At 34.5% G+C, this 17,340-nt stretch overlaps 1 protein-coding gene across 11 annotated transcripts in view; it reads left to right on the top strand.

The window, feature by feature from the left end:
• DCAF6 (DDB1 and CUL4 associated factor 6) overlaps positions 1 to 17,340 on the top strand; it is a 143,343-nt gene that overhangs the window by 68,084 nt on the left and 57,919 nt on the right. For 8 of the 11 annotated variants that reach the window (XM_039480647.2, XM_039480645.2, XM_039480644.2 and 5 more), the window contains exons 8-10: positions 2,822 to 2,915; positions 4,249 to 4,368; positions 4,904 to 5,164. In XM_039480647.2, the coding sequence (XP_039336581.2) occupies positions 2,822 to 2,915; positions 4,249 to 4,368; positions 4,904 to 5,164 (475 nt within the window). Of the gene's footprint in view, positions 1 to 2,821; positions 2,916 to 4,248; positions 4,369 to 4,903; positions 5,165 to 15,453; positions 15,625 to 17,340 lie in introns of all 11 variants that reach the window. The other 3 variants (XM_010338696.3, XM_003928094.4, XM_074389836.1) reach the window with 1 other exon arrangement.

The following is a 17,340-nucleotide window of genomic DNA, read 5'->3' as shown; positions in this document are numbered from 1 at the left end:
CTTAGCTGGATTTTCTGGAAAACTTGCTGCAGCTTCCATATCAGGACTTGATGTTTCACCTTTTACTTTTATGTTAGAGAGACAGCTTCTTTCCTTAAACTGTTAGCTTTAGACTTTTATTCTGCAGCTTCCTTACCTCTGTCAGTTTTCATAGCATTAAAGAGAGTTAGGACCTTGCTCTGGATTAGGCTTTGGCTTAAGGGAATGTCATGACTGGTTTGATCTTCTGTCTAGACCACTCAGACTATTTCCATATCAGCAATAAGGCTGTTTCGCTGTCTTATCATTCATATGTCCACTGGAGTAGCACTTTTCTAAAAGTTTCTTCCAGAACATTTCCTTTGCATTTACAACTTTGCTGTTTGGTGCAAGAGGCCTAGCTTTTGGCCTGTCTTGGCTTTCAACATGCTTTCCTCACTAAGCATAATCATTTCTAGCTTTTGATTTAAAGTGAAAGGCATATGACTCTTCCTTTCACTTGAACACTTAGAGGCCATTGTAGTGTTATTAACTGGCCTAATTTCAATGTTGTTGTTATCTCAGGGAATTGGAAGGCCCAAGGAGAGGGAGAGAGATGGGGGAAACAGTTGGTGAGTGATGCAATCATAACACACATAACATTTGTCAGTGAATTTCGGAGTCTTATATGGATGTGGTTTGTGGCTCCCCAAAGCAATTAAAATAGTAAGATCAAAGATCTCTGATCACAGATCACCATAATAGGCAGAATAATAGTGGAAAAGTTTGAAATATAAGAATTACCTAAATGTGACACAGACATAAAATGAGCACACGCTGTTGGAAAAATAGCACCAATAGTCTTATTCAGTGCAGGGTTGCCACAAACATTGAATTTGTAAAAACAAAAAAAAAACAAAAAAAAAAACACACACACACAATCTGTGGAATTCAATAAAGCAAAGTACAATAAAATGAGGTACTGTGTTTCAGTTATCTTGGGTAATTCTTCTGTATACACAAGCGCATTGAAACATGTTCCTACAAAAACTTGTACATATGCTCAATTCAGCATTATTCATAATAGCCAGTAAGTGGAATAAGTTTATTCATCAACCAGTTGTTGAATAGATAAACAAAATAGGGTATCTTGCTGAAGTGGGGTATTATTCAGTCATTAAAAAAATGAAGTACTGATGCCTACTACAATATGAATAAACCTTGAAAACATAATGCTAAGTGAAAGAAACCAAACACAAAAGGCCATATATTGTATGATATTATTAATATGAAATGCTTAGAACAGGCATATCCACAGAGACAGAAAGTAGAATAGTGGTTGCCAAGAGCTGAGCAGAGAGATGAGTGGGGAGTGGCTGATTATGGTTTGTTTCTGGGGTGATGAAAACGGTCTGGAATTATATAATGATGATGGTTGTACCACTTTGTGAATATACACTACTGAATTGTATAATTTAAAATTATGAATATTATGTGAATTATATTTCAATATAAAAACTCCATCTCTAAAAAAAATAAAAAGCTTAGCTGGTTTTGGTGGCACATGGACCAACTACTCAAGAAGTTGACGCTAGAGATCATATTAGCTCTGGAGTTCGAAGTTACAGTGAGCTAGGATGGGACCACTGCAGTTCAGCCTGGACAATAGAGTGAGACCCTGCCTGAGAAAAAAAAAGTTAAAAATATAACTATTAAAGGGAATAATCAAGAGTGGTAGGTACCATAAACATGTCAGATATGCTCTGAAAGATGCCATTTGAGTTGGCAATTATTATTGATCATTTTTATAATTGATCATTGAACCTGGTAATTGATCATTCACTGGTGACTGGTGGGAATGAAGTTAGTGGAAAGATGGAAATCAGTGCAAAGATGGACTACAGTGGATTGAAGGAGGAGTGGTAGATTGCATGTAGAATTTTCTCAAGAAGCTTGAGTAAAGTGATAGCAAGAGAAAGGATTGTAGCTGGAAAATGGGTTTTATGAAGTTGAAATATTGTTTTGTTTCTTAAAAGTGACAAGAACTTTTAGCATGTTGGGACAGAGAACCAGGAGAGGGAAAATGGATATGGGTGTAGAAAAGAGAATAACTGGTCAAACAGTAATTGGTCAAACAAATAATTGGTCAAAGAGGAGTTGAAGGAATGAAATAAAAAGCACAGATGGAGAAATTAGGCTTGAATAGAATAAATGATACATCCTTCAATAAAGGTTGGAAGAAGTTAGAAGTTGTAGACGTAGATTTAATTTGTAGAATTCAGCTAAAGAAAATGATGTCATTTTCATTTTCTCTGAAGTAGAACGAAAAATCGTTAGAGGGTAAGAATGAGAGCAGCATGATGGAATAGATAACTTGAGGTAAGCCATAAAGGGTTGGAATAGATTTTGTTTGGGAACTGAAGAGTAAATTCTCAATAGAAAGTAAAAATAATGGTGACTCCCGTTGTTTGTTTGGTATGTGAGTAATTTACCTAGACTATATTTATCATCACAGTAGAAAACTAAGGCTCAAGATAGTTAAAAATATCTTCCTTTTGTCAGCTGGAAGGTGATACAGGTGAGATTAGAAATCACATATACATGATTTCAAAGTTGCGTTGAGACTCTTTAGATTGAAGATATTAAATAGAGGCTGTCAACATCAGGGGATATTTATCCTCGGAACGAGTGCTTCAAAAGGCTGATGTGGCTTATACCAGTGCCTTTTATATTTTCATCTAGATCTAATTTGCATACTCAAGAAAGTAGTGAGATAGAAATAAATAGACATCAAGTATGCTTTAAGAGTTGAGAATAGATGAGTTTTAGACTTACGTAGAATTTGCCTGTTCTTTTCTTTTAGTTACGACAACCACCAGTTAAGCGTTTGAGACTTCGTGGTGATTGGTCAGATACTGGACCCAGAGCAAGGCCTGAGAGCGAACGAGAACGAGATGGTAACTGTACTTTGGTCAGCTTTTCTTTGTATGTGTTATTTAAAAATTCATATTTTAACTTCTAATTTTAATATTAAAACTGATGTTAAAATTAATATTAATAAATAATAAAATTAATATTTTTGACTTCACTATTATAAGTGATGCTGTAATGAACATTCTTGTACATATATGTTAGTATACTTATGCAAATATATCTTAGGATAAATTCTTAGACTTGGAATGGCCTAGTCACAGGATAAGTACCTTTTAATTTTGATAGTTATCAGATTACTCTCCAAAAAAGATGTGCTAATTTACATTCCCACTGAAAGTGTAACAATGCCCATTGCCCCTTAGTACATTGGGTATTGTTAGACCTCTCCATTTTTGCCTTTCTATTAGATATCAAGAGAAATGAAAACTCAACCTGAGGGTTTTATAATAGCACATAAAATGTTCAAGTGCCTTTGATAAGCGTAGGAAACTACCCTGGGAGCTTTAAGATAACACACTTGAAAATAGAATTAATCTATGAATTATAATTCTATAGTATTATATTTTATTAAATTGGTCTGTAACCAAAATCTTAGTACAATGACTTCTGAAATGTCTTTTGTGATCAAAAGCATATTCCCCAATATATGAGCTACATTATATAAAGGCAGTAAAGTGTAAAAGAAACTCTGATTTTACAGAAAATGTAAGAACTGATTTTCATTTTAAATTATAAGACTGTAGAATAGAGATGTCACATTTTAAATTTGGCATTATATTTGAAAATGCTCTTAGAAAAACTTGTGTATTTGAAAGAGGAAAAGGAGTGAAGGAGAAGATGAAATACTTTCTGGTTCCAGCTAATTTTAAATATCTAGAATTTGCTTATAGTAAATGTTGATGAAAATAAGTTTAAGGAAACTTTATGCAAAAACATAAGGCTATTTTGTGTCTGTACTTGATTATAATGCTTTAGAGAGAGGGAAAATCTTTCTTTTAATCTATTAAACTTAGAATTCATGAGCCCTTCTTGGCTGGGCACTCTTAAAACTAAAAATATAGGTTGAGGTAGGAGGTGGGAGGTTTAAAGGTACCTAAGAATAGACAAAGATGAAGGGGAGGTGAGCCCTGTTCTCAAGGAACTTTACCATACAGATGGAGAGTCACTCATATAAACAATTACTGTAACATGTGATGAAAGCTCTAATAGATTTATATACATTTGTACAATTTATTTAGGAAATTTGATTTTTTAAAAAAATGCTTTCATTTTAAAGCCCTTCAAATCTAGGTTTTTGTATTAATGAAAGATCCTGACTTATTACTAAATTCACTGATAAGACCTATATTGTAATAGGAGAGCAGAGTCCCAATGTGTCATTGATGCAGAGAATGTCTGATATGTTATCAAGATGGTTCGAAGAAGCAAGTGAGGTTGCACAAAGCAATAGAGGACGAGGAAGATCTCGACCCAGAGGTAATTTTTCATATTAATTAAAGTCATCAGAAAGCTGGCAAAAACTACTTATTGAAGCCGTTTTACTTATATCATCTAAATTACACCATGTTTTACATCTGTAGTAATCGCAAGATTCTTATTATATTGTGTGAAGTAGTAGAGAATAAAAGGTGTTGGTTATAATTTGTCCCTCCTCTTGCCACTAGACCTAGTGTATATGTTTTGCTTTTCTCAAAGTAAAAGAATCTGAGATTCCCCATTTTAAGCCTTTTTTTAATGCACTCCGAGAATGGAAATATGATAAAATTCTGTGTATAAATAAGTTTTATGTAATTGGAAAGACTGATTAACAAGAATATGTTGTAGATAAAATTTTTACCCTTTTTGATTGGCCTATTTTGTCAAATTGGCCAAATCACCAGTAGTTATTATTACTGAAATTATATATATGTTTGTGTGTACAAATAGAAATGTGTTTTCTGAACATTCGTTTAGAGTTGTTGGTTTTAGAAAATATTTAAAATTTGAATTTGCATTAATGTGTATTTTGAAGGTGGAACAAGTCAATCAGATGTTTCAACTCTTCCTACGGTCCCATCAAGTCCTGATTTGGAAGTGAGTGAAACGGCAATGGAAGTAGATACTCCAGCTGAACAATTTCTTCAACCTTCTACATCCTCTACAGTGTCAGCTCAGGCTCATTCGACATCATCTCCCACAGAAAGCCCTCATTCTACTTCTTTGCTATCTTCTCCAGACAGTGAACAAAGGCAGTCTGCTGAGGCATCTGGACACCACACACATCATCAGTCTGGTGAGGATATTCCTCTCTAAGTATGCTGTGGTTCATCTAATGATTTTTGATAATGAAAATTTCTTTACTGGCTGTTTTGAAAGATACTAAATCACATCAACTTCTCTTTGGAATAAATGATCAAAATGATGTGTAGTATATAGATATGTAACTTAAACACAAAAATTGTGTGTCTTACTTGCATGAAATTTAACAAATAGCAGGAATCTTCAATTTATATAAAACAATTCTTTAACGTGCAGGTACCAAAAGATAGTGTTTTGACATAGTTTAATGCACCTGACTTAAATATTATTTTATAGATCCTCATAGACCAAAATATCTTTCTAGTTGTATTTGGTTTTATGTCTATATTGAAGTGATTGTGAAAATATCAATATTAGTTTCATTTTGCCTATATTATTGATTATTTTTCTTCAAATAATGCAGTACTTTTAGTATACACTCTATCGAGGATTTGATAATGGTCTTTTGTCAACAACATATAATTTACCAAAAGAATTATTTCTCTAGTATTTACCTGAAAAAGAATTATTTTACCAAATGCATATCTTCTTGGTACTTGATGCTAGTGGAAAAAAACCTCTACATTCTATTAAAATACCGTTTTCTTCTCAGTATTTTAAGTCCTCATGGTCAACTTTTTCCCCCTAACTATGGAATGTACTATTATTTATATAATAGTAATTTTCAACAAATGAATCTACGATTTACTTGGTACTTTATATACATGTAATTATAAAAACCAATAAGATATTTATTTATAGTTTTCTTTGGTTCTTCTAAGGAAGAATTTTACTCAATATAGAGCCAGAATTATTAGCAACTAGAAATATAGCTGGCAGGCCTAAGCTGAAACCCATAAAAAAAATTTCTAACAGCTTAGCTGCCAAGCTGTCACTTTATTCTTACATCTCTGGCAACTGATGCCAGATTACCAAATATGGGATGTTTTAATTTAAGCACTCTTTTATCAGTATATACCACTTTTAGTAATTCATTTTCAGTTTCTATGGGAATAAAAGCCAGAGTCAATTACATAACTGTTAACACTGTGTACGTTTTATCCATAATAATAAGCTAAAGCTGAGCTACAGAATCAAGGTTTTCACACTGTTGACATAGCATTTTAATTTATGAGAAAATAAAATATTTTGGAAGATTTGGGAATTTAGGGCAGAAGTAGTTAAAAGTTTGTTTTTCAGAACAGGTAAAATTGAGAAAAGCAAGAATTTTTGGAAACATTCTTGAACATTTTGATCAATTATAAGTTTTTAGGAAAACTTAGCAAGAAGACTCTAGCTTACGTTCAGGTTCTACTGAATCTTAACCAATTCTAGTTGTTTCTAAAACATGTTTATGAGTAAACTATTTGGAACTTTATTTTTTAAAGCTATTTAATGCATTTTAATACTGCATTTCAAATTGCTAAATTTCTTTCAGTAACTAATGTAAGTATTAAATGTGACAATCATTTGTATTATTGAAGAAAAAAGTATTTTTGGTTATCATGTGATGACTGTTGAAACATTAGTACTTTTACTTGTAAATTGTTTGTAGAAAGTAAGGAAATAGTTTTAACTAGGAGATTATTGAGAGAATTTTGGTGGACTAAGCTATAGATAATTAGAGTATTTCCATGTTACTGAGGCAATTATGACTACAGAGAAAAATGATTTGGTATTAGATTTAACATCTAAAGGTTTTTGCCTGTAATTGTTCTGATAAGATCTTTTTCATTATTCTGGAGTTCAGCATTTCAGCAGTAAGCTGAAATGTTTTTATTTTTGTTTTTTTTCTCCAATCTGTTTTGCATTTGCCATAGTCTAAGTATAAATGTGTTTGTGAATATTGGGAATTGTCCATTGGGTGAATATAGTATATGGGAATGTCAGCTTATGACCATGATTTCTATTATTTCCCTGCATAGAGATAGAGAAAATGATGAAAGTATGCTTCTGTCTATACTTGCCTTGCTGTGGATACCTTTTTATTTAAATATTTATGCCTTTCTTTTACATGTCCTGTGTCATTTTTACTGGTATCAAAGAAAGGGACAATGGGAATATGAAAATTTGCTAGGCTCCATCTCTGGTTGAACCTAATTGTCTGCCTTCTCTTAGTCTACAGTGGAATCCCTGAAGGATAGAGAAGAAAATTATGACCACAAATTTCAGTGGGTGCTCAACACTGCATCAGAGCAGTCCCTTTCAACACTGATGTTCTCTAGCTGTACAAAATGATTATTTTACGCCTCCACGTCTCTTAAACTTTAACACTTCCCTTTATTCCTTCCCCACTTCTAACCTTTCATTCATAGTGAAAAGAAAAGCACTCATTTTCCTGCTATCAATAATTTCCCAGCTTTCCAACATCTGTACTCACATTGTGATAGAAGCAGAAACACATTTAGGGATGTGTCTGCTCCTATCAAAAGCTAGCCAATCCCTTTCCAGCTTCTCAAAGTCTTTGCCCCTTTTTGTGCATTACCATTGCCTATTTTTTTTTTTTTTTCTGGGTTGTTTCTTTTGGCCTCAACATGCTTTTATTATCTTCTTACTTTAAAAATTTTCTCTTAATTATCTCACATTCTCCTTCAGCTATTGCCTTATTTTTCTACTGCTTTCGTAATGAGTCCTCAGAAGAGTTGTTCATATATGCTATCTCCATTTTCTTGCCATCCTTCATTTATTTATTAACCAAGCCCAATCTGCTTTTCAACTCCCTTTTCCTCTAAAACTTTTAATCAAAGTCACCAGTGACATTTACCAGTTTAGATGATATTTCTCTGTTAGTACCTTACTAGATTTTTCAGCTGGGTTGCTTTTAACATAGGCTGTCACTCCTTTCTTGAAACACTTTATTTTCTTGGCATCTATGTTATCATATTTGCCTATTGACTCTTAATAATTTTGGTGGATTTTCAGTAACTGTTGTTTGTGTTTCTTGTTCTATCTCCTTCTGAATATTAAAAATGAACCCCTTAGTTCTGGCTCTCCTCTCTTCTATATATACATTTCTTCTCTGGGTAATTGTGTCAGTTCCCTACAGCATTTATTATCTCCTGTAGATTGATGATTCACAAATATGTATCAACAATCTGATCTACCCCAAGTTCTAGACTCTTGTGTCTGACTGCTGTTTTGATACTATTTTTTTTTGTTATTGTTGTACATCTTTTTTATTTTCTTTTTTTGGATGTAGAATCTAGGTCTTATGCCCAAGCTGGAGTGCAGTGGTGCAATCTCGGGTTACTGCAGCCTCTGCCTCCTGGCTTCAAGCGATTCTCCTGCCTCAGCCTCCCAAGTAGCTGGGATTACAGGTGCCTGCCACCACACATAGCTAGTTTTTGTATGTTTAGTAGAGATGAGGTTTCACCATGTTGGTCAGGCTGGTCTTGAACTCCAAACCTCAAGCAATTCGCCCACAGTGGCCTCTCAAAATGCTGGGATTACAGGTGTGAGCCACTACACCTGGCTGATTGTTGTACATCTTAAATTTGCATGTTCAAACTAAATCTTAATGCAGCCTCTCACCGTTCCTGTTCCCTAATTGGTTCCCTCTTGGTCCATTTGCTTATTTTAATAACCTGTGAGTTATTCTTGACTCCTTCCTTTCCCTCAAGTCCCGTGCCAGTTCATCAACAAGTTCTTTTGCTCCTGCATCTAAGCTATGTCCTACTTCTTTTCATCTCACCATCATTTCTTGTCTCCTAATTGATCTCCCTGGACCTGTTGTTGTTCCATTATAATGTATTCTCCATGCAGGAGCCAGAATGAGTATTTTAAAATGTTAAGTCACATTATATAACTTTGCTGTTTAAATCCCCTCAGAGGCTCTTAATTGCATTTAGAAATACAACTACAAAAGAAAAAAAATTAAACTCCTTACTGTGGACCTATAAGGACTTATATGGCCTGCCCTTCCCTATCTCTCTAGCCTCGTCTCATTCCATTTTCTCAGTACCTGATCATTGTCACACTAGATGTACTGGTTTCTTTCAGTTAATGTGCGAAATTCTTTTCTGCCTCTTTCTTTGTTCTTAGTGTTGTTCTCAGTACACCTGGGAAGCCCTTGTCCTGGCTTATCACTTGGCCAACTTCCTTTTCCTTGGGTCTCAACTCAAATGCCATATAAGACAAGTCTTTCATAATTACCCTAGGTAAAGTCTTCTTCCCTTTTTCTTCTTGCTGAAATTATATTCTCTTTTATATAATCCTATTTATTTTCTGAAAAGCACTTATAAAAATTTATATATTTTTTCGCTTTTGATTTGTTTATGAGATTTCTTTTACTAGAATAAGATCTTATAAAGACAGGATATTGTCTCTGAGTATGCATCTTTTTTTCCTAACAATATTTACCCTGTAAAGATACGATTAAAAGTATGATGAGACATTTTGTTACCTTTAAGCTGATATAGACTAGATGGGATATATTTAGCTATATTTTAGTCTTCAGATTGTACTTTTAGTCCCACTCATTTACTCTGGTTGTGTCCACTAGGTTTCCAAAATTTGGTAACACCTAGAAGAGAGATGCTGTGATTAGATAACCAACCATTTATCATTTTGGATCCATTGTTTGCCTTTGACTGTCTAGACCAGGCGTCCCCAAACTACGGCCCGGGGACCACATTTATCTGGCCCCCCACCGCGCTTCAGGAAGGGGCACCTCTTTCATTGGTGGTCAGTGAGAGGAGCACAGTTATGTGGCGGCCCTCCAACAGTCTGAGGGACAGTGAACTAGCCCCCTGTGTAAAAAGTTTGGGGACGCCTGGTCTAGACCACATAGGACCAAGTAGATAATTTTTCTTAGGTTGTTCAGACAACATTTTAAGGTAACTTAAGAAATACTTTAGGCCAGGCGCGGTGGCTCAAGCCTGTAATCCCAGCACTTTGGGAGGCTGAGGCGGGTGGATCACGAGGTCGAGAGATCGAGACCATCCTGGTCAAGATGGTGAAACCCCGTCTCTACTAAAAATACAAAAAACTAGCTGGGCGTGGTGGCGCGTGCCTGTAACCCCAGCTACTCAGGAGGCTGAGGCAGGAGAATTGCCTGAGCCCAGGAGGCGGAGGTTGCCGTGAGCCAAGATAGTGCCATTGCACTCCAGCCTGGGTAACAAGAGCAAAACTCCGTCTCAAAAAAAAAAAAAAAAAAAAAAAAAAAAAAAGAAATACTTTTAAAAAAATCATGTGGTTATATATATAAATGAGTGAAAAGGACAAACAAATAGGAGTATGAAAATAATATGCAAAATGAATGCCCTGAAGAATAATATATCTAGAGGTGTCACAGTGTTGGCTTTGGAGTTTTGTAGCTTAGTTAGGAAGATAAGTATACTGAATTGGAATTTAAAGTCAGTTGATAGATTCTTTTTTTTTTCTTCTTTTTGCTTTACCCTTTGTATTCTTAAACTTTTAAAAAATTCTATATACCTCACCCAGAATTTGAAGACATTTTGATTTTTATATGTCTTTTCTTGAACATTTAACAAGACTGCTTTTTAAAATGTTATTATAAAATTATATATTTAAAAATGAGAAAGATACGACTATGAGCTAAAACTGTATAGGTTAAAATGAAACCTTCATAATTTTATTTATAAAATATATTTCAGAATAACTACAGATATTCTCTTCTCAGTAAGGACTATCAGACATCTCTTTCAGTCATTTCTTAAGTTAAACCTGGAAATGTTTTCATTTAGCTCATGATTTCTAAATTATTCTCATATTAAGAGTCTTTTTATACTGAATGAGTATTAAATAAGGCATTTTCCCCAGTGTATTATAGTTTAATTTGTTTCTTTGTTTTCATTTTCAGATTAGAGAAGGTGGTAACTTTGAATTGGATGGGGATATCAGTATATATAAAATTCACCTTTAGAGCTCATATTGAGAAGTGAATCACTTAAAGTTTCCCTGCCCTGTGTTTTAATTAAATAGACTACTCAAACCATCAGAATTTTTAAAAGATAGCATATGATGTGGTCTGCATGTAGATTTCTGCTTATTTACTCATAAGCAAGAATTAAAAATTTATTTTGGCCTATGTAGAATTATTATAGCTAAATTGAGTCCTGTAGAAAAATTGCTGGAGAAGAACTCTGTTGTACACCACATCCAAGCAGTTTTCAAAGCCCAAAATCCAAATTGTAGCTTCCTTAGATGGGATAAAGGTCTAGTCTAGTCAGATAGATATAGTTCATTTATAGGTTAGAAACAAGTGGAGAGGCCGGGCATGGTGGCTCATGCCTATAATCCCAGCACTTTGGGAGACTGAGGTGGGCAGATCACCTGTGGTCCAGGAGTTGGAGACTGAGACCAGCGTGGCCAACATGATGTTACCCTATCTCTACCAAAATAAATTAGCTGGGTGTGATGGCGGGCACCTGTAATCCCAGCTACTCGAGGCTGAAGCAGGAGAATTGCTTCAACCCAGGAGGCAGAGGTTGCAGTGAACTGAGATCACGCCACTACACTCCAGCTTGGACAACAGAGTAAGCCTCTGTCTCAAAAAAAAAAAAAAAAAAAAAAAAAGAAAAGAAAAAAAAAGAAAGAAGGAAAACAAGTGGAGATACTAGGTTGATGGCTGTTTTGGGGAGAAACTAAAAGAGAGAACAGAGAAACATGGAAGTCAGTCAAGAAGTGACCAGTCCCAGGAGAAAAAATGCACAAGAATCATCACCAGAACAAGAAATAAGTTGGGACTAGAAGACGGATTTATAGCAGGCAGATAAAGTGCCACCAAATTAGGTATAAAAATGATCCACAGTACAGGACAAAAAAGCCATATGTATTGTAGAGGCAGAATGTGAGGTTAGAACGAAGTGGACCTTTGTTGGGTCATCTGTGGCTGTTTTTATTGTACTTCTGTCTCAGTGGAATTAATCCACTAGGAGAATATCCTGGAATCTTTCAGAAAACAAGAATAGGGTTTGTAATTTGAGGAGATGAAAGTACAGTTTTCCTGTAGCAGTTCCTAATACCTTGTTGAATTTTTGTCATTGCTGTTTTTAAACAACACCCAAGATATGTATTGTATTCAATTTTCATTTTGGCTCTTGTTGATAAAAGCTAATTGTCCAGGCATTTATTTATATTTACAAATTAGGTATGCTTGTGTGTACCTTTTTAAGGATGTAATATATGTGTATCTTAACTGCTTTAATATTTCAAGCTGCTAGCAGAACTGTTATTTAGTCTGGTATGTCTGGTTAAACTTTTTAATTCAATACTTGCTTTTCCTGGTTAACGGCTATGTGGTGACTTATCTTCCTAGTCTGATTTTGTTTACAACTTAAGGAGAAAAAAGCCACCATACAACCAGCCTTAAAAACAGATAAATTCTTACTTAAAAAGCAGTGGAAACATTGAATAAATGTTTCATAAGATTATCACAACTAAATCTTAATTTTTTTCAAGTTTTAGAGCATCACTACATGTACTGAGATCTTGCTGTTTATTTGCTATTTCACCAAGTGGTTCTAGGATGGAGATTTATGTCCTCATAAAACATTTGGCAACTCATTAGAGAGGGTTGACACTCCAGTGAAACTGAGGGTATTTTTCTGCTTTTTAAGCAAAATTTGACATATATGGCCTCTCTTTTGTAGATTTCTTTTGAAGTGTAATGTGACTTATGGCTATATAATAATGCTTTATTTTATATTGCTGAAAGCATTACTGTTATTCTGAGTATAAGTTAGGCATCTGTACATACCTGAAAAGAAGGCACTATGCCATTGAGCATCACCATTTGTTTGTTAATGAATACTATCCTATTGGTATAGAGAATTTTCTAGGAAGAACTAACAGTGAATGACTATGATATTTGAGTTGTTAAATCTTAACTGCCAATTTGCTAATTGAATAAAATGCTTTATAAATAGAAGCCACAGTAACAAGAAATTAGTACCTCAAATTACTGATTTCTAAAACAGTAAGCCAAGTTTTTTACTCTTAGAATCTGTGGAGAGGTTGAAGGTTTATTTGGTAGTTTGTATAATTTGATACTAGTGTCAGAAATTCTAACTATTGACATCTAACTATTGACATCTCTGTGCGTATTTTCTGCCTCCCTTTGATTGTAATTGATAAGGTTTTTATGCATGTATTCAAAACCAACTCATCCTCTGATACACTGGAACTTACCGCCTCTGGTCTACTCAGGGACATCATTCTGCAGTTTTCCACTTTTCTTTAAAGCATCATCTTTCTCATTCTGTTAAACATTCTGCATCAGAATACAGACATGTATATTAGCTCCCAGACTAAAACCACAAACTTCTCTTGATTATTATTATTATTTTTGGGGGGTCTCACTCTTTTGCCCAGGCTGGAGTGCAGTGGTGCAGTCATGGCTTACTACAGCCTTGACCTCCCTGGCTCAAGTGATCCTCCTGTCTCAGCCTCCCAAGGGACCACAAGTATACACCACCATGCCTGGCTAATTTTTATTTTTTGTGGAAAGAGGATCTCACTGTGTTGCCTAGGCTGGTTTCAAACTCCTGAGCTCAAAGTGATCCTCTCGCCTTGGTCCCCCGAAGTGTTTGGATTACAGGCATGAGCCACAGTGCCCTTCCTGTTTTCCCTCGGTTCTTTATAACCGTGGCAATAATTACCCAATTTGTCTGTTCTCCACTAATACCAAGAGTTGTACAAAGAGTATATATACTTTGTGTCTCTACTTCATCACAACCCGTTTCTCTTAAACCTGCTGCTGTCAGATTTTGGTCCCTATTGTTTAACTAAAACAACTCTTGTCAAGGTTATCAATAACTTCCATGGTACAAAACCCAGTGGTTTGATCTTAGTATCTTTTTTAGTATACTAGCAGCATTTGACTCAACTGCTTACTCCATCCTTTTTGACACAATTCATCACTTAGCCTACAAAGCTTTTTCTTGCTCTTCCTAGAGGTTCTTTTTCCTCTTAAACATTTGAATGCTTTGAGATTTAAGTTCTTAGACCTCTTCTATGTCATCACTTACTCTATATACATATATATACATACTTGTATATACACCTCTGAATTCTAGACTTTTATATTTAGTCCCTAGCTAATTTCTCCACTTGGATGTCTGTTCATTATTTCCCCCAACACTGCTTGTTCCTTCCTTCTTCATTGTTTCCTATTGTAATAAATGGTAACTTGTTTTTCTTGTTACCTAGGCCAAAAACTCATCCAAAGTATCAGCAATTTCTACTGCCTCTACCTTTAAAATGTATTGCACATTCCTATACGCTTGCCCCCAGAGAATTTACGCTTGTTCTTTTCTCCACCTAGAACACTCTTCCTCCAGATATCCATGTGGTTTACTCACTTATTTCCTTGAGGTGTTTGTTCAAGCAGTGCCTTATGAGAGGAGCTTTCCTAAGTGGTCATATATAAAATAGCTCCTGTCCTGCCATCACTGTCCATTATCCCCTTTACCTTACCCTGCCAATTTAATTCATTACAATTATCCCCATGTGACAAAAACACATATATTCAACATCATGTATGCCTGTATATTCACAAATGTCTGTTTTTCCCTCAAAACATTAACTTCACAAGAATAGGGACTATTTTGTTTAATATTTTATTTATCCCCAGAGCCTAAAACAATGCCTCATATATAGAAGACACTCAGTAAATATCTCTTTGCAGAATTTAATGTTATTTTTCTACTTTTCAACCTTGATCACTTCAGATAAAGGTCAAGAAAATATTGATTATGTAAATCTTTTTGAATTTAAAAGATAGCATTAAAAAATGACAATTCTAACATGAAATACTTAGCTAAAGAATATGTAACTCACTTTTTTAGAGCTCTTAATAAATTCTGAGTTGTTTCTAAATGCATAGATTTTTATCATTTTAATTGAATTTTGTTATTTGAAATTAATGAAGAAACTTAAATTTTTGTGTATAAATCAGATGATTTAACTGATATTTTTCAATTTTTGTTTCTATTCTGGTATAATTTTGTTGTATGACCATTTTGAAATATTGCACTTATGGAGGACTCTTTATTTCCATTCTGTTTAATTACTTAAATATTCCTAGAGAAATACATGTATCTAATTCATCATAGTTAAAGAGAAGCATTTGGTTGTGTATGTATGGTTTGTCTCGTAATTTAATTACCAGTAATTTATTTTTTATCAGTAATTTGTTTACAGCATTTCTCTATGAGACGTGTTTTGTTTATATCCTTCCTCTTTTCTTAATGTATAATCAAATTCATATTATTTTTCTATTTTATTACTATCTTTTCACCTTTCTTTCCCTGTTTGTGTCAGAATTTTTAAGGGGGCCTGAGATAGCTTTGCTTCGTAAGCGCCTGCAACAACTGAGGCTTAAGAAGGCTGAGCAACAGAGGCAGCAAGAGCTAGCTGCACATACCCAGCAACAGCCTTCCACTTCTGATCAGTCTTCTCATGAGGGCTCTTCACAGGACCCTCATACTTCAGGTTATTAATGTCAAGTGTCCTTAAGCAGCTGATAGAATTGTTTTTTAATACTGCTACTGTGTAATAAGGTGCTTCCCTTTTCCCATTCAAAAAGAGAGCTAATGCGCTTGCAGCTTACCCTTCCCTCCTTGCATATGGTGGTATTCAGCATCACATATTAGAGGGACAGATTGGCAGCAGCATTTGCCAGAAAAATGAATATCAAATAATCAGTTTTAAAAGTTGTGTAATATATTTGGAGAGGGGCAAATATTTATTACTTTTAGAGCTGATGAGCTCTTTTTGAATAATTAGTGAATTTAGAGCCCGTGTTGATTTTTCTATTGAAAGTTTTCAAATGCTGAAATGAATCTATGCTTTATGGCTCCTAGCTCCTAGCTCTTCTTCTTCTTCCTCTTTGAATGTTAGCCAATATTCCTATAAACCAAGTAATGTTATATTTTAGAATTATAGTATTATTTGGCCATACTAGCATGGTGACTAAATCATTTTCTTCTGTCATTATTTGAAAAATTTTAGTATTTGCATTCTTATTACTCTATACATAATCAACTTTCTTATGTAGGGCAGCAGAAGTACTCCACAGTCTCATGTTCTTGTTGTTATGCTATAAAATTGTGATAATACGGTAAAAATCTGTCACTCTTTTTTTCTCACTGAGTGTTTTAATGCCCTGTCATCTCAGGACCAGAGAGTTCATGATGCTCATAAACATTTGTTGAAAGAATTAATGAAAGTTATATTAATAGCACAAAATAATTTGCCAACTTAGTTATTTCAAGATGGGTAATCGAAACTGTAAATCCTGTAGTATTATGTAAATATTATAGTAGGTGTAATAAGTTACTTAGGAACAAGAATGTCTAGTTTCTCATACTAATGAGTTTATAATGCTTTGTTTGATTTGCTCTGTTCTGCTACCGTAAAGAGTGATGAGCTTGGGCTTTGAGAGTTCTAATTTAATTTTTTGGAACTAATTTATGTATTGGTAGAATTGGACTCCACTTTACAAATATCTGTTCTAGAAAGTGCTGTGTTTTAACAAAGGCACATTTTATAATATGTGGTAGAATTAAATAAATTTAAATCACTATAATATAGGTAAGATGTTTGGGATATATCATAAGCTTGATTTTTAATTCAGTGTTATATTAATAGAGGGCGTATCAGGCAGAGGCCTCTTACTGTTTTTTTCCCATAGGGAATTAGTTTCCTATACTTAAAACTAACAACAAAATTTGATCAAATTACAATAAGGGCATTTAATAATAAAACATTTTGATATGATATTTTTTGCTATATATAAACCTCTAGCGAAAATGTTTTGAAGGTTAAACAAATCACGAAACCTAAAAATCAGTAAAAAGAAAAATAAGCTGGGCGAAGTGGCTCATGCCTGTAATCCCAGCCCTTTGGGAGGCCGAGGCGGGCAGATCAAGACCATCCTGGCCAACATGGTGAAACCCTGTCTCTACTAAAATGTAAAAAATTAGCTGGGCTTAGTGGCGCATGCCTGTAGTCCCAGCTACTCGGGAGGCTGAGTCAGGGAAGTTGCTTGAGCCTGGGAGGTGGAGGTTATAGTGAGCCGAGATCGCGCCACTACACTGCAGTCTGGCAGCAGAGCAAGACTCTGTCTCAAAAAGAAAAAGAAAAAAGAAAAAGAAAATGTCCCTATATATATAATTATTTTTAAAATACTAAAATTTAGCATATAAC

Source organism: Saimiri boliviensis, chromosome 19 (genome assembly GCF_048565385.1).
Source record: "Saimiri boliviensis isolate mSaiBol1 chromosome 19, mSaiBol1.pri, whole genome shotgun sequence".
In the NCBI taxonomy this organism is placed as follows: Eukaryota; Metazoa; Chordata; class Mammalia; order Primates; family Cebidae; genus Saimiri; species Saimiri boliviensis.
This window is presented reverse-complemented; position numbering and strand designations above follow the sequence as displayed.